The 26,953-nt window shown below is 39.8% G+C and overlaps 1 protein-coding gene across 1 annotated transcript in view; it reads left to right on the forward strand.

Moving 5' to 3' along the window:
• The window catches only part of ADGRF5 (adhesion G protein-coupled receptor F5), a 46,501-nt gene that overhangs the window by 12,486 nt on the left and 7,062 nt on the right, over positions 1 to 26,953 (forward strand). The window contains 14 exon segments of the mRNA XM_042445370.1: positions 1,168 to 1,338; positions 6,953 to 7,135; positions 9,621 to 9,739; positions 10,979 to 11,037; positions 12,597 to 12,733; positions 14,433 to 14,642; positions 15,158 to 15,373; positions 16,267 to 16,431; positions 17,931 to 18,152; positions 19,712 to 19,930; positions 21,825 to 21,986; positions 23,225 to 23,424; positions 24,822 to 25,001; positions 25,735 to 26,952. Coding sequence (XP_042301304.1) covers positions 1,168 to 1,338; positions 6,953 to 7,135; positions 9,621 to 9,739; positions 10,979 to 11,037; positions 12,597 to 12,733; positions 14,433 to 14,642; positions 15,158 to 15,373; positions 16,267 to 16,431; positions 17,931 to 18,152; positions 19,712 to 19,930; positions 21,825 to 21,986; positions 23,225 to 23,424; positions 24,822 to 25,001; positions 25,735 to 26,952 — 3,461 coding nt within the window.

Consider the following 26,953-nt stretch of genomic DNA (forward strand, 5'->3'; position numbering starts at 1 on the left):
CCTGGTGTTCCAGTTCTCTGCACAATAGCTTTCTCTCCAGCACAGTTATTGAATAGTAGGTCCTGAGTACTTTCATTGCCTCCACAGCAAGGTGTGCAGCAAAAGAACCATACTTGATGCATCTTTCTGATGCTGTAATTTGGTACTAGCAAAAGCAGCATTTAAGCTGCTTTGTGGCCTGGGCAAACTATTGTTAGTTGTGGTTAGAATATAAACTGTAAAGCAGAAATATGTGCACACATAATTTGAATTTGGTTTTCATTCCATGTGTGACATAGCATAACCTGTGTGTAAGGGCACACACCAAGATCGCACCTGGGCAGCAGAACTAGGACTTGGAGCATGTGAATGCTCAGCCCTAGTTCGCTCTCCGCCCAAGGAATTTGGTATTCATTCCATGTGCGACAAAGTAGGCATTGAAGTAGAGCCAAAGATCAGAGACAAACAAAAGTGTAGGCCAGATGTGTCTCTGTGTTTAAAACTGTAAATGGCTCCTGCACATTTAATGGTTGTGTAGAAGAGGGAATTTCAGCAGGTGTGTAGTGGGCAGTCCCTGCTGAAATTCCATCTTCTGTACAACCATTAAAGTTCCAGGAGCCCTCTCCAGTTTTCAGTCTGGCAACTCTGTGTGTATATGAGGAGCCTTCCATACTCTGGATAAAGAGCACTATTGTCAAACAGAGGCCCAGTACAGATCACCGATTTGCAGCGGCCCGGGGCCAATTCTAGGTTTCTGGAGCGCACAACATTTGCACACTATGGACCCCTAGTATGTATGGATGAAGCCATCTTTATGCGACACCATCCATATGGGACGTGAGTGCATGAAGCAAACATGGCGCCGCGTCTGCACCTCTGGGCTCCGCGCTTTTGTCATTGAGTGTCAGTGCACCAATGGCTCCATGATGATGGCATCTGTGTGCACCAAGAAGAACCTGTTTTTTTCTGGGTTCTTTTTGGTCTGGAGGGACACCTTGTGGTTTGGCTGCTGCAGCATCCCTCCTGAGGAAAACTGGGTGCCTCCAGCCCACCTTTTCGGGGCGGTATGTACCGTGCCAAAGTTTCCTAATTCCTGATTCTGAGGCTGTCTTGCATGTAAACATACAACTGGTTTGTGAGAAAGAAATGAACAATTGTAACATGTTGTGATATGCCACTGTTTTTCAGCTGTTGCATTAGACACCTCACCTGAAGAACATAATTTTGTGATTGAGATAAGCTTTGCAGATTCTTCACTTCAGGAGACCCTCAGAAGTTATTTAAACAACCTTAGTTTTCCACTTTTGGCAAACGTGTCTGATTCAGCTGTGAAGATTTCAAGTATAAATATTACCACAGGTGAGTGGTCTGTCATTAGTCCTTGCTTCATTTGTTTTATCCAGATTTAGTTTTGTCTAGGAAAAAGCCAGCAAGATGATGATGGAGAATTTTTCAGACATACTTCCCTACAGGCATTCTCCATGTGTCGACAACTGACTAGAAGATACATTTCTAGATTCAGTAGCCTGAACATATAAAATCTGGTCAGCCCAACAATTGGCTAGTTACAAATTACATATAATACACATGGGCGTAAATCTTAAGAATATGTGCAGAGAATGCCTGTATAGTGAAGCAATAAAGTACAAGAAGCCCACCTTCCATGGATCAGGAGAGCTATTCTTCAAAACGCTACCATTTATCAATATTTGCTGAGGCCTAAAAGTTTTCCTCAAGTTACCCTGAGAAAAGGAAGTCTGCTGACAACAAAAAAGCCTATTATGATTTGTTGTAATTTGACCCGGCATACAATTTGGTGTGCTTTTATGTTTCAGGAAACTGCAGCACTATCTCACAACATATTTCCTTTTCCCTTAACTGTCTGGCATGATCTGACGTAGTGGGGCAGAATTTCTCCTGGATGCTACAAAAGGGTAGTTACATGTTTGGGAGAGTTAATTCTGAGCAGGAAATAAGCACGAACATGAAGTATTTCTACTGCAGTTCTACAGGGGATTTACTCTGCAGGAGGAAGCGTCTGCTTCCAGAAACAACTAGTTGTGTTTATACATTTATTCACCCCATTTTCCTAAACACTATCATGGTAATTTCACTGAGGGACTTTTTTGTCTACTATAAAAGAAAAGTAAGTTCTTTGAAAGTCCAGGCTATAGTGTAGCTTTTTTGTTTTTCAGAATGAAATGTGCAGTTGTATATGCTGTTCTCAAAAACTAGACATACAACTGCATGGAGGGTGTGGAGAGCCCAGTAATCCAGTTGTGGGCATTCCTCTTTTGGATACATTTAGCCTTTCTGAAAACCACTTCACACACAAAGCAGTATATTTTATTTTATTTTTTATTGGTTATGCTGGTAACAGAGAGTCATTTACCTGCAGTATAGGGTAAAGAGGGCTCTTGGTCCTCTTCTATTAGCAATAGCAAGTAGCAATAGCAAGTACATTTCTATACTGCTTATTAGTGCACTTAAGCACTCCCTAAGCGGTTTACAAAGTGTAAGCTAATTGCCCCCAACAAGCTGGATACTCATTTTAGCGAAGGATGCAAGCCTGAGTCGAACTTGAGCCCCTTGGCTAGGATTGAACTTGCAACCTTATGGTTTTGAGTGAGTGGCTGCAGTACAGGCATTTAACCACTATGCCACCGGGGCTCCTTTTTAGCATAAAAACCAGTGTTTTAATTGTGTGGCATTTTCCAGTATCAATGAGAATTTCAGTATACCATGGAGTATAAAAACTCTCCATGTCCAGAGAAGTGTTTGTGTATGCAGAATCACGTTCTACCCAGACAGCCAGAGCCAGAAAGCACATGGTGGAATGAATATAAAAGAAAACCAGACAAAGTATGTTTTTTGTCTTACTGGTATGTCATGACCCCAATGAATCCAATTTGTCCCTGCAGAAGAAATTCTATTTTCCTTCAAATGGGACCAACCAGAGGATACTACTTCTACTTTTCTTCATCATGATTTGCCAAAAAAAGGGGCAGGGAACTGGAACCAAAATGTCTCTAATGACAAAAAAAATATCAATAGATTTGTTTGGACATAAGCCATGTTTTTCTTTATAGAAAAAATATAAATAGCAGTGGTTAAAATTTAGGGACATTGTTTACAACTACAAATACAGGGTCTTGTAGAAATTTAACCTCCACACTTAGACTGTTCAACATTTTATTGTGTTATGTCCTGCAAATGAAATCCATTTAATTAGCATTGTTACCACTTGATAATAATAATAATAATCATAATAATAATAATATAATTTATTTCTTACCTGCCTCTCCCCATGGATTGAGATGAGGGACAACAATTAACAGCAAACAACATCAGTTAAAACACACATCAGTTTAAAAGGACAAATAAGATGTACACGTTTTAAAACAATCCACATTTAAAATTCCTAATTTAAAATTCATCTGGATAAACATGCCAGAACAGGTTTATTCAGGCAGCATATTCAGCTGTCAAATCTCTTCTGGCAGGTCATTCCACAGTCTAGGGGCAGCTGAAGAAAAAGTCCTCCATCTGACAATTGCCAGCTTAGTCTGGGCTGACTGGAGCAAATGCCTGCCAGAGGACCTAGCATAGGGGGTGGATTATATGGGAGGAGGCAGCCCTGTAGGCAACCTGGACCCAAACCATGCAGGGCTTTTAAGGTAATAATCAACACTTTGTACTTCGCCCAGAAATTATTTGGAAGTCAGTGAAGTGAATTCAATACTGATGTACTCTGATTGCTCCTGGATGTCCCATTAATCGATTTGGCTGGTGTGTTTTGAACTAGCTGAAGGTTCAGAACTTGGTACAGAGGTAGTCAAGAGTACAATGCATTGCATATATAGGATAGTTGATACTGAGAAGATGCAAAATATGTTATTGTGGCAAAACAGTTATGTAAACAAAAATAAGCTGGCACTTATTTGATGTCTAAGTTTTAAACCCTCCCCCCCAGTTAATATTTGGTAGTGGCACCTTTGGATATGTAATCAAAGGAGTGTTTATTTTATTTTATTTTTATTGGTTTTTAAAATTAAATATAACAAGGTAATCGTTGGGACAATGGATTTGAAAAGAGACTAATTGAGATAAAGTACTACAAATAAGGCTTTATGTATAAATACTTAAAAGGGTAACAAAAATATATGCAACAGAATCATGCAAAGCCCATGTATATAAAAGGATCCAAAATAAAGCATAATAGTAATGGCAAACCTAATAATAACAAATAGCAAATAATAATACAAAAGTATAATGCAACAGAAAAGAAGGCTAAGAATAGAGTGAGAAAAAGAGGGAGAGAGAAAAGCTCACCATAAAGCTAGCCTTATTAAGGCTCAAAAGTTGATTACAGCTATGCATATACAGCCATAGGTCATCTGTGTTCTCAGTAGCTCACCATTAACCCTGTAAAGGCTATTAACCCTATAATGGCTTAAGTGTAGAGCTTGTTACTATCTCAACAGCCATTATACCACACAACCAGAATTATACAGCTTCTCAGATCCATAGATTACAAATAACAATACTATATAATACTTCCTTCTTCAGAAGATTTAGCACATAATAGATCTATTAAGCCTGCACTTCTTTTTCACTACTCTTTTCTCTGTCTTTGTATAAATTTTCTCTCCTGCCATTTTATACTTCCTTTGGAAATATTTGAGTCAATTCTAATTAGTATATATCTTAATCAAAGGAGTGGTTTTTAATGTGAAACAGAGAAGCAAGCCTCTCTATTGCAACTCTTCTACTCTATCTCTTCACAATTAACTCATCCACATATGGGGGTAGGATGGGATGTAGCCTAACTTTTTCCAGCTACAAAGACAATTCCTCTTTAGTTTCTCCAAGCAAAAAAATTTAGATGTGTGACTCCAGCACCATAACTTTCCTCATCCCTGCATGCTTTTTTGACCTAGGGATTTCAAAAGGTTGTTGTGGTTGTTGTTAACTTATGGCAAAACTAGGGCCGCTATCACATGGAGGCTTACCGTCAGCAAAACGTTCCTGAAGCGTTCCTGAAGCACGATGGTGGGATAGCCAGTCGCACTTCTTAATCATCATTGAGGCATCCCGCTTCTCTCTTGTTGTCAAAGTGTTTGCGGAGCAGTGATTTCTTGAATAATGGGAATTTCTGTTATTCAAGAAATGGCTGCTCCGCAAATGCTTTGACAACAGGAGAGAAGCAGGACACCTCAATGACGATTAAGAAGTGTGACTGGTTATCTCACCATCGTGCTTCAAGAACACTTCAGGGACACTTCAGGGATGCTTTGCTGACATTTTAGCAACAGTAGGTGCCTCCGTGTGAAAGAGTCCTATGAATGAGAAAGAGAATGAGAGTTGTGCAAACTCAGGGCTGTGGCTTCCTTGACTGATGTATTTTGATTTACTTTCTTGATGTATTTTGGCCCTTTTGGTTGGTAACTTGGAGTGTCTCTGTATTATCTTTGTACCCCAAAATTCACTCCAGGCTGCTTGGGTGCTGTTTGCACTCTACATAGTCCAAAAACTCAAAATTGGGTACGGGCTGTTTACACAACTCCCAGACCCAATTCAGGGTTTCCACCCCTTGTCTCACATTAAAAAGACTTACCTTTTGCCCACGTTTTCCAGAAAACCCAGAGCACCAACGGGTGGTTGCCATCCCATATAGGCACTATGAATGTCCCTGCTGAGTTGTATTGCAGGCATGAGTGCCTTATTCTGACCCAGAGATGTCCTGATGCTACGTGTCACCCAGTCCAGGGCTGGCCTGCTGAGAGAGTGAGGGTGGAGGTGACATGCTGGTCTTTCAGGCTTCGCTGCAGCAAATGGCCGTCCTCCTCCTCCTCCTCCATCCTCGGTTTCCTCTCCAGAGAGAAAGCTTATGGCTGGAGGAGGAGGGAAAAAGCTCAGGATGGAGCAGCCTGCAAGGGTGTGCACATTCTCCTCCTGCTCCTCCTCTGTCCTGGACGTTTCATTGGAGAAGAAACATGGGGCCGGAGCAGCCAGGAAGGGGGAAGAGGGGACAACCAGGTGTCACCTCTCTTCTGTGTGTCACCCAGTGCAGTCCGCAGCCTCCCAGTGATGCCATTGTTCTGACCTCAGAGGGACTCATACCTACAACAGTGGTGTCACATGGGAAGGCAGCTGCCCTTCATTGCTGCATTTTGGTTAAGGGAGATTCAGGTGAAATTGGGGGCCAGAATACTCCAAAGCAGCCTGGAGTATTCTGTCAAATGCAGACGAGCCCTTGGTTTAATAAAAGTATCACCATAAGATGGGTTTGAATTTTGTTTTACGGTCAACATGGCTATTCTTGCAATGTTTCATTGTGTTCATATAAATGCAACTGAATAAATATATGTTTCCAGATATGAATGAATTTGGGTAAACTATTGTAAATTCAACCCACTTTGAATATAAAATAATATGTATTTAGAAACTACAATTTTTGCTTTCAGAATATTAGATTTTTAAAAGGTCCTCAAATTATCCTAGATCAGAAGTGGGCAAAGTGTGGCCCTCCAGATATTGTTTGACAACAACTCCCAGCATCCCTCAGCACTGGTTATTCTGGCTATGAGCAGAAGATGCATTGGAGGAAATAGATTTTACCCTCTCCCTCCACCACTCCCTTCTCCTTTTATGTCGTATCTTTCTAGATTGTAAACCTGAGGGCAGGGAACCGTCTAACTAAAAAAATTGCATGTACAGCGCTGTGTAAATTTACAGCGCTTCATAAATAAAGGTTAATAATAATAATAATAATAATGAAAGCTCATGCTACTAGCTTCTTTCTTTCAGTTAATCTCAAATGTGCTCCAAGATCCCTTTGCATACTCATTTTCCAGATTAACATGGCTTTGTCTCTGAATTTTTCCACAGTAGAGTAAATACAGTAACTTAAATGGGCTGTGGTCAGCAAAATATCATGCTTCACCTGAAGTGCTTTTGTTTTCTACATTAGTGTGCAACTCAACTGTCAGTAATACTGCACATTGTTACTGTGCACATGGTTATGGATGGTCTGCCAACGCATGCAAAGCTAATCCAGCCTGTTCCGATACCACAGAAATTGCAGAAGGCGAGAGCTGCAAATGCCTTGCATTGACGCCTTCTCGGGGGGCGTACTGTCTGCCTCAGTCTGCAGGTAAGAGAGAGTGGGAACCAATGTTCTGACTACCAGTCCAAACTTGCCATTTCCAAGTATGTCCATGATTTCTTGTGGATCGGGTTGGGCAATTGTTGGAGGAGAATCCATTTTTAATTTGATAATATGTTTGATAAAGCATTTGGTAACCGCCACATAGATTTCCTCTCACATGAGGGTGAGAGGAAACAGATTTAAATGGCCTGTGACATGCCCTTAGACTGGGTTTACTCATTTTAAATGATGTAGCCTCAGTAGATTGCATGGGTGATTTTATTTTTATTTTTTTGAACTTGGGTGGATCTAGTATGGTAGACTACAGTTTGGTTTCTACAAATGCTTTTCAATTTGTTTGTTTGTTTGTTTGTTTGTTTGTTTATTGTATGGATTCCAGAACAGATAGTGACCATCAGCATTTAGCTCTTACCATATTTGTTCCAGAAAGAAATATATGGTTAACTCAAAATCATCTAATTTAATTGTTGATGGGCCACAGAAGGTGGTCAGCTGATCAATAGTCTTGTTGAAGTGGGATCGCAACAACAATTTATTTAAGAGCTTTAATAACATCTGAGCAACCTACTGTAACTACTATTGAGGCATAAAAAGATCTGATCTATCTTCAGTAAGGCCTTTGATAAAGTCCCCCATGGTATCATTATAAAAAAGCTAGTAAAATGTGGGGTATATATTGCATTTGTTAGGTGGATCTGTAGTTGGTTAACTAACTGAACCAATGGTTCTTCTTCATCATGGAAAGAAGTGACCAGTGGGGTACCACAGTGTTCTGTCCTGGATCCAGTGCTATTCAACATCTTTATCAATGGCTTGAATGATGAAATAGTGGGCATGCTTATCAAATTTACAGATGACACCAAATTAGGAGAGGTATCCAATACCCCAGAGGACATGATCAGAATTCAAAATGAGTTCAGATCAGAAAGCTGACCAGAACTAATTAAATTAATTTCAATAGGGAAAAATGTAAGGCAGAACAAATGAAATACACAGATATAGGATGGGTGATACCTGGCTTGACATGTGCAAAAGGGATCTAGGAGTCTTAGCAGACCACAAGCTAAACATGAGTCAACAGTGTGATGCAGCAACTAAAAATGCCAGTATGATACTAGGCTCCGTCAGTGCCATGGAATTCTGAGGTTCATAGTTTTATGAAATATTTAGTCTTCTCTGTCAGAGAGTTCTGGTGCCACAACAAACTACAATGCCCAGAATTCCATAGCATTGAGCCATGGCAGTTATAGTGGTGTCAAACTGGATTAGTTCTGTAGTGTTGATACAACCCCAGTCTGGTTTGCAATGTTGGAAAATTTGCTGACTAGACTTCTGTTCTGATCTGTCTCAGAGAGCTTGGGGCAGTGTAATTTTGTGAAACAGGCTTGACTTAGTTCACATTCCACTACTCTTCATAGAATAATAGAATAATAGATTTCGAAGAGACCCCAAGGGCCATCCAGTCCAACCCCCTGCAATGCAGGAACTCTCAATCAAAACATCCCTGACAGATTGTCATCTAGCCTCTGTTTAAAGACCTCTAAGGAAGGAGACTCCACTACACTAAGAGGGAGTCTGTTCCACTGTCGAACAGCCCTTATTGTCAGGAAGTTCCTCCTAATGTTGAGGTGCAATCTCTTTTTCTGTAGCTTGCATCCATTATTCTGGGTCATATTCTCTGGAGCAGCAGAAAACATGCTTGCTCTCTCCTCAATATGACATCTCTTCAAGTATTTAACCAGGCCTATCATATCACTTCTTAACTTTCTCTTCTCCAGGCTAAACATCCCAGCTCCCTAAGTCATTCCTCATAGGACATGGATTCCAGACCCTTCACCATTTTAGTCGCCCTCCTTTGGACATGCTCCAGTTTCTCAACATCGTTTTTGAATTGTGTTGTCCAGAACTGGACCAGGTGGGGCCTGACCAAACAGAATAGAGTGGCACTATTACTTCCCTTGATCTAGCCACTATACTTCGATGGATGCAGCCTAAAATCACATTGGCCTTTTTAACTGCCACATCACATAGATTTGCTGTTACATTTGAGCCTACAATTGCAGTTGTTGTTGTAGATTTACTGTCATCAATCCCCTAAATCAGTGGTTCCCAACCTTCCTAATACCATCACCCTTTAATACAGTTCCTCATGTTGTAGTGACCCAAAACCATGAAATTATTTTGTTGCTACTTCATAACTAATTTAATAGGTGTTTTCCAATGGCCTTAGGCGACCCCCATGAAAGGGTCATTCGACTCCCAAAGGGGTCCCGACCCACAGGTTGGGAACCACTGCCCTAAATAGTCTCTCTCTATCCAAATACCAGCTCTGAATAGAATTTTTAGAGATGCACACAGAAAGAAAAAACAAGTTACATTATCAAATATTCATTTTTTTGACATGGTTACAGCTTTTCAGTACTGGTTGCTACTACTAGTAATATTGTTTCTCCTTTTCTTTTCTGCATAGGTAATCCTTCTTTACACATAATAAAAATGTCTTTCCGGCTTGACCAACCATTTCCTAATGCTCTGTGGGATTCATCTTCTGTTCTATTTAAACAATACAAATACGATCTGGAGAAAGTGGTACGTGAGTTTGTTTTTAAAATTATTTTTTATAGAAGATATATTGTATTTCTAGCTACTACAGTAATTGATATTAAAAATTAAAGACATTTAAGATTATGGCACTCATGTGGAAAACGTTTCACTCAGAAATTTGATGTGATCCAATTATTCTTAGTTTTAGATGCATATTGAACACATATCTATTTATGCAAATTCTTAAATAGTCTGACTGAATATCTGTTGCATAGACCACATAAATATGTATTTTAATCTGTGTATTATGTGGAGACTGCCCTTCCTATCCAGGGGGTTTGTTTTGAGGGGCCCCCATAAATAAGGAAAAAATGTGCATACTCAAGCCCTATTGTAGTCTAGTGGGTGGCCATGTGCACATGGCCGCATTGGCATGGCCACATGAATGCACTGCCATTGATTATAATGGGATGTGGTGATCTGTGGACGGCTAGCCGACCGATACAGCTGACCCACAGTATATATTGTATTTTGGATTTATGTGTTTATAAACACAAAGAAACTAAACAAAGAAAGATTACTTCCTGGTATATGTTACAATACAGGAGTATGAAAATAAAGAAAATAACTTGGGGAGGGAGTCTTCAACCATACAATGAAGAATAAATATGTGTATCTTTCTTTTTTGGGTCAAAGAATTTCTTATGACAATTTAATTGAAGTAATTAAAACAAACAAGTTATCCTGTGAATGGTACAGGATCACTGAATTCAGTGGGAGTGTTCAAAGTGGATTGTGGTTTGGTGGCCTTTTAAAAGTCACATAGCCATATTTCATCCATCCATCTGGGAGTGGCTTTGAAAATGTAAGGTGAAAGAGTGTCATGATCTCTTCCCATTTTCATGACAGAACTTTCCTCCTGAATCAGATTCTTTATGTAAGGGGCCAATTTTAGACAGAGGCTCAGTTTGTATGATTGCCCCCCCCCTTTTTTTTTTTTTAATGAAGGGAAAATTGCTATGTTTGGGGCAAGGATGAGAATGGTTCCAAGTATCCTGAAGTTTGGAGACTATTCATATTCTGGGTTTTCAATAGCTGTGATCAATAACAGTGAGGTTCATCTTACTGAGGTCTCAGAAATGTAACTGCAGACCTAATCCTCAGCAGTTGCTCATTGCTGATCTGTAGTCTTCTAGATGAAATAAAATTAACAGCCCAGTTCCCCATGAAGTGTTAATGTATTGCAAAAAAAAAAAAAAGGTAATATATATTCTTCTTTTTCAGCTTACTGTAGCTTACAAATCTCTACCAGGCTTCAGAACAGTAACAGTTACAGGGTTCAGGTATGGAAAAGCGTTCACCCTTTTTCTTATTGCACTTAAGGGGATTACTGAAATAAACTGAACACTGCTTTCATCTTCATAACACTGATCAAATTACTGTATTGCATGCAAAGCTTGTTATCAAGGTACACAGAATAAAGTAAATTGCCTTAAATTTTAATAGAGGCTTTTCATACATAAACTTCAGCAGAAAATACAAATGCAGGTTACATATTTAATAGGGGTAGAAATGCTTTTATAGGCACTGAAAGGTATATTCTACATAAATCTAAGGGTAAATGAAATTACTTATTTGTGTTTGTTGTCACTTGCTGCTTGGTGCTTCTTCACTTGTAGATAGTGAAGTTGCTTATTGCCATGAAGGAAATGGGAATATTACAATATAATATAATAAGATGGAAAGAAAGTTCCATTGTACAAGGAGAAGCCCATTTGTGTAATGCTGGATGTCCACTTTGACTTTGGGGTAATTCCCACTTATTGAAAGTTCTCAATCTTGATCCAGCTCTGCTCTGCTATGCCAAATCGATTCCAAAAGGTCCCACATCCACATATGAATGGGGACCTTTTGGAATCACTATTTTTTGGCACGGTCCCCACCTACTCCCCTGCTTGAGCTTGACCCCTCCCCCGGCCTCCACGCTTCCTCTTCCCGGCCCACCCATGGCCCCTTCTGTGCTTGCCTTGGTTCCTTCCCAGGTTGGGTCTGAGGCTGAGAAAGTGTGACTTGCCCAAGGGAGGTGGTGGCTCAGAGGAAGAGGAGGCACTCTGGAGGGCAGATATGGCACCTGCCATCGGCTCTCCCAGTCTCTCCATTCCTTCCCCCCTGAATCACCACCGAACGGAGAGGAGGAGGAGGAGGAGGATAGAGGCAAGGCTGGGCAGAGGGAGCGTGGACACTGGGGAATGGAGCCGGGAGGGGAGGAGGAGGAGGAGGATGGGGGAGACTTAAAAAAAACCTAACCACAAAATCGGTAGAATGGCTTAGCAGCTACTTGTTTCTAGTTGCTTTGCCAATCTATCGCTTTTGTGCTTAATTTAATTTAATTTAATTTAATTTAAAGGACCCAAAAAGGCGCACTGTGTGTGTGTGTGACATCTCTGGGGATGGACAACACACACACACGCCATTTTCCCCTCCCCTTTTAAAAAAATCAATTCTGATCTGGCGTTCCCACTGGAATCACATCAGAATTGATTTTTGCCAAAAGAACCGCCAAAAACCGGCTTCCAAAATACCCTGGACTTTTGGCGTTTGCCCTGCATTTTTTCCAGTGGATGACACAATGAGAATTGGAACTGATTTACAGTGGAAACTAGGGGCACATACATTGAATCAGGATTTGAGGCTTTCCCGAGTGGGAACAATCCCTTTGTTAGCCATTTTTCTTTGTGGTGCATGAAACAGAGTCAAAAGGATGGTAGGAACAGCCAAAAATGGAATTGGTGTCTTGTGGTTGCTCTCTTCTTCAGTACCAATGAGAGTCAAAATATTGTAATTCTAGAACTGTATTATGTAATAAACCTGAAATAATAAAAATGATATTCTGTTTGCATAGACCTGGAAGCATCGTGGTTCAATATGAAATAACATCAAAAGGGGATATGCCTGTTGAAAGGGCAAATACAAAAGTTGCTGAAACCTTAGATGATTCCTACAATCTGATAAATACCTCGTTTGCAAAGGAAATCACTGGTAATGTTTATAATTCTTCATGCTGCTAAATGCCTTATCATTTTGAAGAGATGTAATTATATCTTCTTCCATATAAAAATCTGCACTCCAGCCTAACCTGTTTTGATTCAGCCCTCCTAAGAGACCAGCAGAACAATCTTCAGTTTACAATATCACAGGCAGCGGGAGAGTGATTTTTGCTTTCCGAAGCGTTGTATTCTCTGGCTATGTTTCAGAACACTTTATGAACATACAGTATTGATGGTATTTTAAAAGTTCTGCTTCCCCTGAAGTCAGTAAAAGCCTCTTGCTCCCCCCCAGTGGGTTCACTAGGGTTGCTGTCACCTGGTATGGTAACTTATGGTGTCATCCTCCCATTGACCTCCTCCCATACCATACCATACAGAATCCTTAGTAATGTTTCTTAGTACTAATGACTAATACATCATAATTCCCATACATCACTAAATATAATGGCAAGAGTTGCGAAATAAACTACCAGCAAAATTAAAATTATACCTTTAAATTATACTGTCATGCACACAGCCTAAATGTATTTACATATACATCATTTCATGTGGTTAACACAAAACTTTGGTAAGATATTATGTTTGCAAATGAAATTTTTAAAAGAATTTTTAATTAATTAATTAAAAATTAAAACATATGGCCTCTCTTTTCTCCTCCCTCTGAGCCTTGCCCCACTCATAACATCTCTTTTGTTCAGGTCCAGCATTCTAAAGAGATGCAGGTGAATCTCACAGCCTGTTTCTGCCGAAAGGCAGGTGTTTGGAGAGCAGTGGTGTCACCTGTCACCAATTAAGTGTGTCACCTGGTGCGATCTGCATTACCTGCACCCCACTAATGATGCCCCTGGCTTCCCTCCTTTTTTATTTTTTATGAAGAGGTGTTTTGTCTAGAGATACCTTCTCTGTCCATTAATATATTTGCACCCACTTAGTTCCCATCCATTAACCTTTGCTAGGTCAGAAGGAGTCTGCTATCTAAAGCGCCATCTGTAAGGTAGTTTCTCGGAGGTATGTGTGTGTCTCATGGGGCTCCATTCATATAACAGTTAAGAAATACTGTCAAATCTGTCTGAATGTAGTGGAAGGATCTTCAGTAGCTGCAGCTAAAGCTATAAAGGGGCTTCTGCTGTTGCTGTGAGAACAGCATGATTATGTCTGCTGCTAGAGAAACAAAGACTCAACCTCCCGCCAAGGAGCATTTCTGTCTGTCTTTGTGCATTGTTGTCATGTGTTGATGTGCTCTTTGAGGCAAGGATGCACCTGTTGGTGGCAGCACGGTTTCATGATCACAGTTGTGTGATCAATATGCTGGGGAAAATGGAAGATCTTCTCTTCCTGCAGAAGCAGTCTGCTGACTGACACTGTACTACTTCAAAAATGAGTGCACTAAACTGAGTGATTATCCTCTTGAAAATCCGACATTGAAAACTTTGTGTCATTTCTGAGAGGAAGCAAGGAGTGGATCTGACCCTGGTCAGTCTTACTATGCTCAGATGGTGCCTAGTTTTCAAAGGTTTTCCTGATTATGTTCAAAACAACACCAAGTGGCACTGTGAGGTGCAGAGTGGTTATGGTGGATGAATGCTTATACATATCTTCAATTAAATAATTCTTAAATTGAACAAAATATAAAAAGTGATGCTGATTTTTCCATTTTTTTTAAAAAAAATGTTTCCCCCCCTTTTCTCCAGGTGGTGTAAACTTCTCCATTTCCCCTGAACAGATTTTTGAGGGGGATACAGTAAAAATGACTTGTGAATCAACATCAACATCAAGCAATGTGACATGGTCTCTTTCAGGACATTTGCTCTCTAGCAGCAGGCACTCTGTCATGAATGAAATTAAAGATGGAAAGTCAACATCTACGCTGACAATCACAAGCATTAAGTTGAACGAAGCTGGTAATTCTCAATCTAAATAAAAAAGTATCCCTTCCCTCTTAGTCATGGTGTCATGTTGAGAGGCATAAGAATTGCTAGGTAGGGGTCAGTATAAATTTCAGAATTGTTTTCTGCCGAGGGCCAGGAGAGTTATATTTACAGAAAGCCATCATGTTGGATCTTCAGAAAACCGGAGATCATACAGTGGGAGGGAACTACTTGCGAGAAGATGCAAAGATTTTGAGATGATTTTGAGATAAGATATTTTAAACATACAGTGCCTTGAGAAACAAGGGACTCATGGAAGGGTGGAAGAGGTGCTGCCTATTTCACTGTCCCCAAAGAATCATAGTCATAGATTAGACAAGGACATCCAGGTTCCCAGATTCCCCATTTATTTCTTAAGACCTAGATTATGTCAATTGCACTGTGAATAGAATAAGAATGTGTAGCTTAACTGGTTTTATTTCTTTCCTAACCTTGGTTGAAGGGGAGTAAAAAGAAAAATATCTGAGCACATTTTGGTCTTTTTGCAGGTGAATATAGTTGCACTTTTATGGAATGGAGAAATGATTTGTCATTATTATATAAAGCTGCAGATGATGTAATAGTGTCACAAATCAAAATTGTACAATCAGATAATGTTTCAGTTGTATGCAATGGTGAGAGTAAAGAACTGAGCTGCTGCACAGATGAAGATATACTACAATTTACTTATTCCTGGAAACCAAATGGATCAATAAATATTTCAGGTAAATTTCTGTGGTTCTCAGCTGTATATAAAATGTTTCCTTGTTTCACCACTTTACATATGTCTAGTTGAACTTCTCAGAAGATGATGGTATTGATAAAAAAATACATAGAATACCAGGAAGCTGGACAGAGATTTCCCTTGTGCTTTGGAGCTATGAAGCATGCCACCCAAAGTGTGTTTTAGCAAACAGTGAGAGTTCTTATGTGCTCAGTCAGTCAGTGTTTGCAAGTATATAAACTAAATATTCTTGGATTAGGTTAGTACCATCAATACAAGCAGTGCAGAGTTTGTCTGCATCTCCCAATCAATTAAAATAAAGGCTGCCTGTATCTCCACATGTGCAGTTCTGTATTCTCCCACTGCGCAGTAGCTGTCAAGATCCAGGAGAGGTATTCTGCTGCTGCCACTTATTGGTGGAGAAAGAAAGAACATGGGAGACCAATCTGCACCTCATACAAAAAAGGAGTTAGGTATGCATACACCACTAACAGGTTGCTGGCTACAGTTTGCTCAGATAGATCTTTTCCAGTTTAAGACATGAACTTGCTTTTGACAGAGTCAGGTTATTAGACCAACTAGTGTACTCTAACTGGTTTTCTGAGGTATTGAAACCAAACTATATGCCATTTCTTTGTAAAAAGAAATGTCTTTTATTTAATTTATTTATTTTTTAAAAACCTGCTCAGAAGTATGTACTGTTGGGTTAAATGACCTAAACAGGTTCTCTACCCATGACCTTTACAGATTATGTGCCATTAAAAGGATGGGGATGCAGAGAGCATGCAGTGAACCAGTGTTTAGAACTACTCAAAAACATTTCTCATTAAGAGTTCTCTAACCTTGATTAACTGACAGTCTTCAGTACACTGAAACTATCTCACTTTATTGCAGGAAGCACAACTTCTACTCACAACTGTACAACGTATTTGCTGCAGGCTAATGAGTTTCAATGCCCAGCAGACAAGTCTGGCTCCAAAACAGATTATATGTGTGAGCTGAACACTACATATGGAGCCCGGGCCAATAGAGTAATCAGTGTGACTTATTTTCGAGTGGGTAAGTCTTTCTTTCGGCCTGATGCAAAATTCAAAGTGCTGGTTATGTGACCTATAAAGTCCATTATAGAATCATAGAATCGTAGAGTTGGAAGAGACCACAAGGGCCATCCAGTCCAACCCCCTGCCATGTAGGAAATCCCAATCAAAGCCTACCCAACAGATGGCCATCCAGGCTCTGCTTAAAGACCTCCAGAGAAGGAGACTGCACTCCATTGCGAGGGAGTGTGTTCCACTGTTGAACAGCCCTTATTGTCAGGAAGTTCCTCCTAATGTTGAGGTGGAATCTCTTTTCCTGCAGCTTGCATCCATTGCTCCGAGTCCTGTTCTCTGGAGCAGCAGAAAACAAGCTTGCTCCCTCCTCAATATGACATCCCTTCAAGTATTTAAACAGAGCTATCATATCACCTCTTAACCTTCTTTTCTCTAGGCTAAACATCCCCAGCTCCCTAAGTCGTTCCTCATAGGAATATGGTTTCCAGACCCTTCACCATTTTAGTCACCCTCCCTTGGACACGCTCCAGTTTCTCCCTTGGACACAATATTCCAGGTGGGGCCTGACCAAAGCAGAATATAGAGGCACTATTACTTCTTTTGATCTAGGCACTATACTTTTATTGATACAGCCTAAAATTGCATTGGCCTTTTTAGCTGCTGCATCACACTGTTGACTCATGTTCAACTTGTGGTCTATTTAGACTCCTAGATCCCTTTAATACATACTCTCGTTGAGCCAGGTGTCCCCCATCCTATATCTGTGCATTTCATTTTTCTGCCCTAAGTGCAGTACTTTACATTTTTCCATGTTGAATTACATTTTGTTAGTTTTGGCCCAGCTTTCTAGTCTATTCAGTGAATATAGATACCAACGTGTAGTTTGGTTTAGAAACCATTAATCATCAGTTAATGTTATTTTACAACAATGGCTTTGTCCTATCTGGATTATCTTTGAAACTCTTCTCTTGAAGTGACCTTGATCAGGTTCCATCCATGAAATATTAGTATTAACAAGTGTGGGTTCAAAAAAAGCTTTAAAGAGCAGAACAGTGAATGGGAAGCAAGACTTGGTCAGTGTTCTTTCCAGACTAATCATGGGACAATTTGTACCTTTTTAATGAGTTTAAAGTTTAAAAAACCAAGACATGGAATGCAGTACGATTATTACAAAATAATTCAGTTTGAGATCATTTTAACTGCACTGGCTCAATGCTAGAGAATCCTGGGAATTGTAGTTTATTGTGGCACCAGAGCTGTACTACAGAGAAAGTTAAATGTCTCACAAAACTATAGTTCCCAGAATTCCCTAGCATTGAGCCAAGGCAGTTAAAGTGACCTTTAAATGGTTTATATCTTCAGTGTGTTTTGGACCTATATCATCTCTGGACCAAGCTATACATTGAAAATGAATATACAAGTAGTACAGTTCCTTTCTAAGATTTACTTGTAAAACTGTTATCACAATCAAATACTAAATACAACCTCTTTATTTTGTTTCCACAGCAAATGTCACTATATCTTCTAGCCCAAGTGGTAAGGTGTCTAAAGGTCAGCGTTTTTCAGTGAGGTGCCTTAGTGATGTGGGCAATTATGACAAAGTCACCTGGCAAATCCAAAGTGGAAACTCTACTAAGGAAGTAGACAGGATGTGGTTCACTACCATAAAGACTGAAAGAGGTGCTGAATCTATGCTGACTGTTGGCAATGCTAATGAAGATTGGGCAGGTTGGTAAAGATATGAACCATCGTCTCCATCACACCCATCCCCATTTTTCATAATAACAACAAGATTGTTCTTGTTGTTAACTGCTGTCAAGTCAACTTTGACTTGAGGTGACCTTATGAATGAGAGACCTTCAAGTTCTCCTATCATCTACCACTCTGCACAGACTCAAAGCTGTGGCTTCTTTGATCCATTGGTGATGTAGTCTTCTTTTCCTCCAACATTCTACCTTGCCAAGCATTATCTTTTCTAGTGAGTTATATCTTTACATGATATCTCCAAAGTACAACACTCTCAGTTTAGTCAACATAGCTTCTAGGGAGAGTTCAAGCTTGATTGTTCTTGTTGTTATGTGCCTTCAAGTCGTTTCTTACTTTTGGTGATCCTAAGGCAAATGTATCACAGGGTTTTCTTGGCAAGATTTGTTCAGAGGGGTTTTGCCATTGTCTTCCCCTGAGGCTGAGAGTGTGTGACTTTCCCAAGTTCAGCCAGTCAGTTACGTAGCTGAGCACAAGGACCCATTGCCATTCTATGGGCCATTGTTTAATTTTCCATATTTGTTGACAGATTTTAGTTAGAACTAGAGTATATTTTATCCCTGTAGACAGAAGCAGCTATATTGTTACACCATCAGTTCCTGTTAATAGGATATTATTGCAGAAAGCTGATGCTGTTGTGACCTTTTAAACGCCCAGAACAGCAGCAATTCTTATTACATTACCACACAATTGTGAATTGATAACAGGTTGGCTATGGAACTTATTTCATTACCATTCCGTTTACTCGTTGGCTCTCTGAGATTAATCAGTAAAGTAGTCTTGCCTTTGGCAGTGGGAGGTATGCAGCAAAAACCTTTTAAATCCCATTTTTACTGCCCTAGATGAAGTGGTTGCTTCCTCAGTACTAAGAAGTCTTTTTTCAGTGGGAATTCAGTGGGAATGGTTTGTGTGTGTGTGGTAAAAGCCCTTTAAATCCCCTTTCTTCTGTTCAAGACAGATTGCCTCCTCAGTCTTGCCTTCACTAGGAATGGGGAGAGGTGCAGTGAAACTAGTTTAAATCCCCTTCTCACTGAATGATGTATGGCACATACTTCAATAATGGGCTGGCTGTGGGACTGACAGCTATTCACAGGATTTTGTCATACATTAAAAGCAGCAGGAGAAGCATGAATTGACTGCAGGACTACTGCCTGGCCATGATGTGGTGCAATAGGATCCTGTGATCACAGTTTCAATCCCACTTCTATCCCCCAATTTAATAATAATAATAATAGTAATAATAATAATGTATTTATATTTCCCGCCTCTCCCTGCGGATTTAAGAACCATGTGATAATCTCCAACAGATGCCTAAACAAAATCATCTAGCAGTTAAATCCTTCCTTACAATGGATTTCCCACTGAAGGCTACAGGGTACATTTAGTGGATTTCAATGGCAGGAATTTATAAATGCTTTATTTACTTAAAGTCACCACTGCAGTGCTGTTCATTAGTGTGTGTGTGTGTGTGTGTGTGTGTGTATATATATATATACTGTATATATTGATTTCATTGTTTTTAGGCACCTATATCTGCACCTTTTTCCAAAGTTTTTTGAACAGCTCTGCCTATATGGAAATTGAAGTTTTCCCTTTGCCTCTGCAACAAGACATCATGAGAGATCCTATAGAAGCATTTGTCTCTTGTCCAGTGAACCAAGTTCTGAAGTGCTGTATCAGCAAACAGGAGAACTATACAGTAGCGTTTTATGTTCAAAAAAGGCCATCACCTGTTACCTCTGGTAAGTAGTCTCTGGGTGGTTGAGAGAGAAGCAGATCCATCAAAATCTGAACATTAGTAATGTTCTAAGGGTAGAGTACTGAGATCGCTCTGGGCTGTGCTCTGGGGTGACCAGACAGAAATGTAAATGGGCATTAACTATTATATAACTATTGTTAGTTTCCTCTTCAGTGCATAATCAGTCAATCAATCAATTAGCACATGCACTGTCTCAAAATACCACAAAGCTAAATAGAGCTCTATATAAAATCTCTATATAAATGGTTAAATAAAAAGAAAGTAAAATGTATAAAAATATAAATACAATAGACAATAATGCATTAAATAGATATGGTAGAGGTAAATTTATACATCATATTTCTACATCACCCCTGCAGTTTACCCCAATCAGCCCCATATATGAAGATCTCAAACATTGTTTTGCTTAAATACTTAGCTGTAATGAGAGATATTTTTGATTCTTGACCACTCATAAAGTATGTTGTTCTAATATGTTTATCCCAGTGCATTGTTCGTTTAATATAGGGCCTGAGATACAAATTTCTCACCTGCTGATACAATTTGCACTTAAATAGCATATGTGCGATACCCTCAATTTCATGCTCTTCACAGATACAGGTTCGATCATTATAAGGGATACCATTAAATCTCCCATATCTTACCATAGTATCAAGCTGGTCAAATCTAGCTTGCTAAGGTGTTTTGGCATTTGTATTTTTAAGTAGTTTGCTATTTGAAAAGTCTGTTTAAGAAGGTTTCCAACTTTCTCCCAATTTTTCCTAGATATCAGCTTGCACATGGAGCTAATAAGAGCAGTGGGCAAGTTGGAATCACACAATTGGCTTAAGAAAGAGAAGCACATTTGGTTACTGAATAAAGCTGGGAAGGTGGGATAACTGGAGACCTAAAACAGTGGGCAGCTGGTGCCAGCAAAAATTCTGCACAGCAATTTCTAAGCAGTTTCTAAGCCTTATCTGAACAAAGGCAGTTTGGGCTTTCACCAAGAGTATCCTTGAAGATGCCCAATCATCAGCTTGGTGTTGGTTGATGTTGACTGGGAAACCTGCTACTTGCATTGAACCATGTCATGAATGACTACAAGGAGAATTGGATGTTATTCAAATCTGACAGCGCTCAAAGCATTGAGCTCACACTATCAATTTACTTTTGTCCTGTACAATTTAAAAATGCAAATGCCAGCCACTACTCTGCTTTTTCAAAACATTTTTCATTGGCTGCTGCTCAGCTGATATTCTCAGAACAGTTAACAAAAATAAAAAAATAAAGCAAAAAGGCTGTTCCATCAGAAATGTGACACATAACTTGCATGCACACATGCATTATTATGACACAACACTGTTATAGTATTATAGCACTAATATTCCACTTTAATTGCCTCCTGTAGAATGCTGGGGTTTATAGTTCAGTGTGGCCTAAGAGCTCTCCAGCTAAGAATTCTAAATGTTCCTCCCAAAACTTCAAATCCCAGGATTCCATATAATGTTGCCATGGCAGTTAAAGTGGAATAATAGCACTACAAAGTATAGTATGATAGAATAGAGTCGCCCCTCCTTTTTCACGAGGGATCCGTTCTGGACCTCCTTGCAAAAATGGAGTTTCGCCTATATTCAAGCCCCATTGGCTTGAATATAGGTGTGGAGGGGCATAGCCATACTCCACGGGCGTGCACCCCATTCATTCTCCCTCCATTCATCTCTTGCACAAAAGTGAGGGACGCGAGTCCAAAGACCACGAGAACAAAGGGAGGACTGTACTTTCTGTATTAATTCGCCTCCTCATTGATGCTTCTTGCTGTCTGGATTTCAGAGTGGAAAGGTGACATTTTCCCATTATTGTTGAAACAAACACATTACAAAATAGTTTTTCCTCTACAGAGATTAGAAAAGAAGGCAGCCTCTACTGCTACTACTACACACTAATGGTCAAAGATGCTTCCTGCAGTACCATTAAACATGCTTTTGAGGTGTTTTGTGAGTTCACTAATCAAATTGATGGAAGTATTAAAAGCGCACCAATGACCCTAAATCTTGTACCAGGTAAGGGAAGGAATAGAATAATTATGTGTGATTTTATTGTTACATCCCAGATTTGCAGATCTCAATTGTCAAATATGCTTATTATTGAAATTGATTGCTTATTATGTGAGTCAAGCAAAATCATTACTGTATATTTATTGCTTTTTCTTTGCATCTGTTCCTGTCACATGCCACAAAGTTATGGAAAGGAGCAATATATTTAATAGTTTATATTTTTATTGATAATATAATGGTATAATAATCAATAATAATATGGATGCAGAACAAAGCATAATTGAAGAATAATACCCATGGGCAGCCTTCCTCATTTAGATTGTGTACCTGATTTATTCTGGAGGAGAAGTGCAAAAATGATCTCAGCATATAAGGAGAGAAAGTTTGAACTTTCCCAGGCTTGTGCACTGAGGGTTATACTGTATGTGTGTGCATGGAGACTCTATGTCTACCTTCCCCCTTGTTGCATGTGACTTTCAGGGGCAAAAAGATGCCCACCCCTGCATTGAAGCCTTTCTTCTTCCCCAGAGAATGTTTGCTTGCTTACACTGGAAATTGAAGAGCTGGATATATTTGTGTGTATTAGAAATTAGTGCCGTGCAACGGCACACAGGATCTGACTAAGGAGCAAAGGCATCAGTGGCTCAGAGAACAAATGCAGAGGGTGTACATTAAGGCCGGCCTGGGGGCAGAGTCGGGGTGTGGTGTCCACACGACACATGGCCCAACTATGCCCCCAGTCCGGCATGACACCCCATGCTGCACTGTGCAGGCGGTGTCACGGCACTCCTCTGATGCTGCATCTACATGATGCAGTGCCAAAGGAGCGCCGAAAAGCCGTGGTGCCAGCAGCTTTGATACCCTTTCCACAGTGCAGAAAGGAGAGATTGGGGCCATGGCATGCGGTTGCCATGGCCCCGATCTGGTGCTAAAAGGGGCCGTCTGTACAGCCCCTAAGTCTAGCATGGCCTGCGAGAAAAGAGAAGGTGAAAGGAGGAGAGGAAGTTTTCCTGAGAGCATCAGTTTACATCACAGAAGGGTCAAGATAGGTAGACAGAGAGGGAGTTCACTACAGGTCACTCAAAATATCTAACTACTGCCCAATCTGAGGCTTTATCTCTTTAAGGGTAGAGCATTGTTGCACTTCCAGCAGTGTGCACAGGTTGCTTTTAACACATTGCTGGTATTTGGATATATCAGGAGACTAGACATAGCATCTTTCTATCTCTCTCTTTCTTGTACAGTAAAGAATCTAGCATGTAGCTCTTCAGCTATTGGTATAGGAAAGAGTGGAGCTCTGATTACTAAGCCATGCTTGCAGTCACAGGAGAAAAGCAATGTCATCAGAGGAAACATTACCTATAAGTGTGACAATACAAAATGGACTGTCGCTAGAAACAGCTGCCTAACTATCCCAATTAATAACCTTCTTGCTTCTGCTGAGGTAAGAAGATCTCTTGGTTTTGGCCCTCTGTTTTTGTTTGTTTGCTTACTTGTTAGCATAGTCTTTTGTATGCCTGCCCAGCCTCGCTTTACCTCTGTTTAGCTAAAGTTTTTTTGCCAGCATTGGTATTGGGGGGCTGGGAAAACACAGACTTTTAATGTTGGTTGGCAGCAGCTTGGCTGCAATAAACAATACAGCAAAGCTGGAGCTAAGAAAGAAAATGAGTCTACCCAGTGGCATCATTAAGGGAATGTTGGGAGTGCAGATCACACCAGGTGACGCCCTAAGAGAGGGTGACAGAGAAACAGGCTGGGACATTCGCCTCTGTCCCTTTAAAATGCTGAAGAGATGATGTGAGTAGGGTGAGACTCAATGGGAGCAGAAAGGAGAGGCCCCAGATGTTTTTTAATTGATATATCAATTTTTAATATATATATTAAAACATCACATTTTACTAAATTCTCACTTTAGGCACATGAAACTATGTCTATGTAAATACATTTAGGCTCTGGGTTTGATATTATAATTTAAAAGTATAATTTTAATTGTGCTAGTTGTTTATGTCACAACTATTACCATTACATTCACTGATATATGGGAATTATAATTTTTAATAACATTAGTGCAAAAAACATTACCAAGAATTCTGTATGGTGTGGTATAGGAATAGGTCAGTGGGAGGAGACACCATGAGTTACCGCTCTGGATGACACCAACCTTGGTGGGGCCACTGATTCTACTGATGCTACTGTCGTTGTGTGTACCTGCCTAAAGCTGGCAAAGTAAAGAGTAGCTGCCCACAGAATCTCTTTTTGAACATGTGTGAGCAGCAAAGTACAGAAAAAAAGTGAGAGATCAGAGATGTCTTCCTCACCACCTACCCCCAAAGTAGCAGAGATCTACAAGTTTGCCTACTCAAATGGATATCATAAGAAACGTGGAGGCTGGTGAAAGAAAAAGTCAGCCCTGGATGCATTTTGGAAGGAGCTTTCAAGTGGTTTCTACAAAGTTCAACGTGTTTTTGTTTGATTATGCAAGTGTTACCTGACCTGGTTGTTTCATTTCTATGTGTATATTGTTAATTTTAGATAAAACATTTACTGATACACGTTCTCTTTTGTAGTGCAGGAAGCTATTCTTACTCTTTTTATGTTATTTCTGCCTCTGGTACCAAATTTTCTATTAAAGAAGTCATGCCTAGGAACACATCTACTTCATTAACTGAGGTATACCTGTATGCCATTTATCCTATCTTCTAGAAGCTGCTTCTAGAAACTATAATTTATGACTTCTTCCAATTAGTCAAAGAAAACCTATAAACATTTAAAAAAATTTAACTGACTATCCATCTGGAGTGCAGTTTATGCTGTTTCTAATACATTTAATTTTAACTCTAGTCTTTGGTGTCCAGTCCTGAATCAGTGAAGAATTTACCCACATACCTTGAACATCTGAATGCAACTGTCAGAAAGGAACAGCAGAATATAAACACTTCAGTTGCAAACTTGAAAGCAGTTGTTGAAATCTTGAATTTGGTTTCAGTCATTCCAGTATATGCAAAGCAGACAACAGTGGAGGTGAGTTAAAAATCAGTGTTTTTTTCTTTCCACCTGTACTCAGAGAAGGTTAGCACCAATATTAGAAGTTAAAATGCACAAACAAGTTCTGGTACAGCTAGTAATAGAAGATGGTACGAATATAAGAATGGGGGTTGCTGGAAGAGATCCTAGGTCTATGCAATTTTATTTGTACTGGAGCTTACTATCATGCTGTCGGATAGAGGTTCCCAATTTTTAAGACAACTCTCTAATGACTATGCTGGAGGGGGGGGGAGTTGTTCATCTTCCCCCTATAATAGTAACCTGGGGTTGCGGGGAGAGACTAGAATAACAATTTAAATATAATTTAATCTCTTGGGACATTTTAGACCAGAAAAGCCCTTTTTGGGAAACAGGAAGTGGATTTCCAATTTTTTAAAAGGAATCTTGTTGCCTGAAACTGGTTTGAGGGTTTAAACTGCAAATCACGCACACGCTTCCCCTACAAATTTCTGTAGATTAAATTTCGGGGAAGGGGGCATTTGAGGTGGGTTGGCACATTCAGGGAGGCTGCATGCATCCCACAGGAGTGCACTGGAAACAAACAAACAAACAAAAAACACCAGAAATATGAGGAGAACATAAACCATCTGTTTCCTGATAGATTTGGTGGATTTATGTAAACTGACAGGGAGGCACTATTTTTTTAAAATGTACATTCCTAATGCGGTTACTTAACTGAAATAATACATTTATTCTCTCACTATTACAGAATTTTTTGTCCACAGTAGATACCATTATCAGCACTCCAACTGAAACGTGGAACGATTTTAAGAATGGGAGCTCACATCTACTAGGTTCAGTGGAGCAATTTTCAAGGTCCCTCCAACCTATCAACAACACAATCCCTCCAGTCAGATATGGCAACATTCAGCTTGCAGGAGCAGTCATTGAGCAAAAAGAAGACTATAACAAGAGTTTTACATTTTCCACATCCTCAAGTCTCAGTGGCAGTGTGCTAATCGATGAAACAAAACTTAAAAATGGGACATCAGTTTTCACCATCATCAGTGTGGCTTACTCAGCTTTGGACCGTATCATTGCCGAGAACAGTAAGACAGAAGAATTAGTAGTAAATGGTTTGGTTCTCTCAACTGTAGTGAGTGATAGCTGCAAACTAAAGGAAGATTTCCAGATCAATATGACATTTACAAAGCGTGAAAAAACCCTGAGAAATCCACACTGTGTCTTTTGGAATTTTACCTTATCAGCAGATGGAGGAGGCTGGGATGATACTGGGTGTGAAAGCAAAGAGAATGGAGATGATGTGATTTGCTCTTGTAATCACCTAACTTCATTCTCCATCTTGATGTCTCCCAGCCATGAAAACACAAGTGATACATTGACTTACTTGACATACATTGGCTTGGGTATTTCTATACTGAGCCTAGTGGCCTGCATTGGAATCGAACTTGTCGTGTGGAAATCAGTGACCAAAACAAGGATATCCTACATGCGTCATGTCTGTATTCTGAATATTGCCATTTCTCTCTTAATTGCAGATATTTGGTTCCTTGTTGTTGCAGCAATGCATGAACAAAATTATGAAGTGGATCAGCAGATCTGCACAGCAGCAACATTCTTCATTCACTATTTCTACCTCTGTGTCTTCTTCTGGATGCTCACTTTGGGCCTAATGCTCTTCTACCATCTGGTCTTTATTTTACATAATGCAAGCAAAACTATCATGAAAACTGTAGGCTTTTGCTTGGGATATCTTTGTCCTCTAGGTATATCAGTTATCACAATAGCCAGTACTATTTCACGTGGCTCTTACACAAAGAAAAATATCTGCTTACTCAACTGGGAAGACAGCAGAGCTCTCTTGGCCTTAGTTATTCCAGCTATGGTCATTGTTGCTATTAATGCTATTGTTACCATTGTTGTTATAGTAAAAATATCAAGACGATCCATTGGAGAAAAATCAGTAA

Source organism: Sceloporus undulatus, chromosome 1 (genome assembly GCF_019175285.1).
Source record: "Sceloporus undulatus isolate JIND9_A2432 ecotype Alabama chromosome 1, SceUnd_v1.1, whole genome shotgun sequence".
Lineage (NCBI taxonomy): Eukaryota > Metazoa > Chordata > Lepidosauria > Squamata > Phrynosomatidae > Sceloporus > Sceloporus undulatus.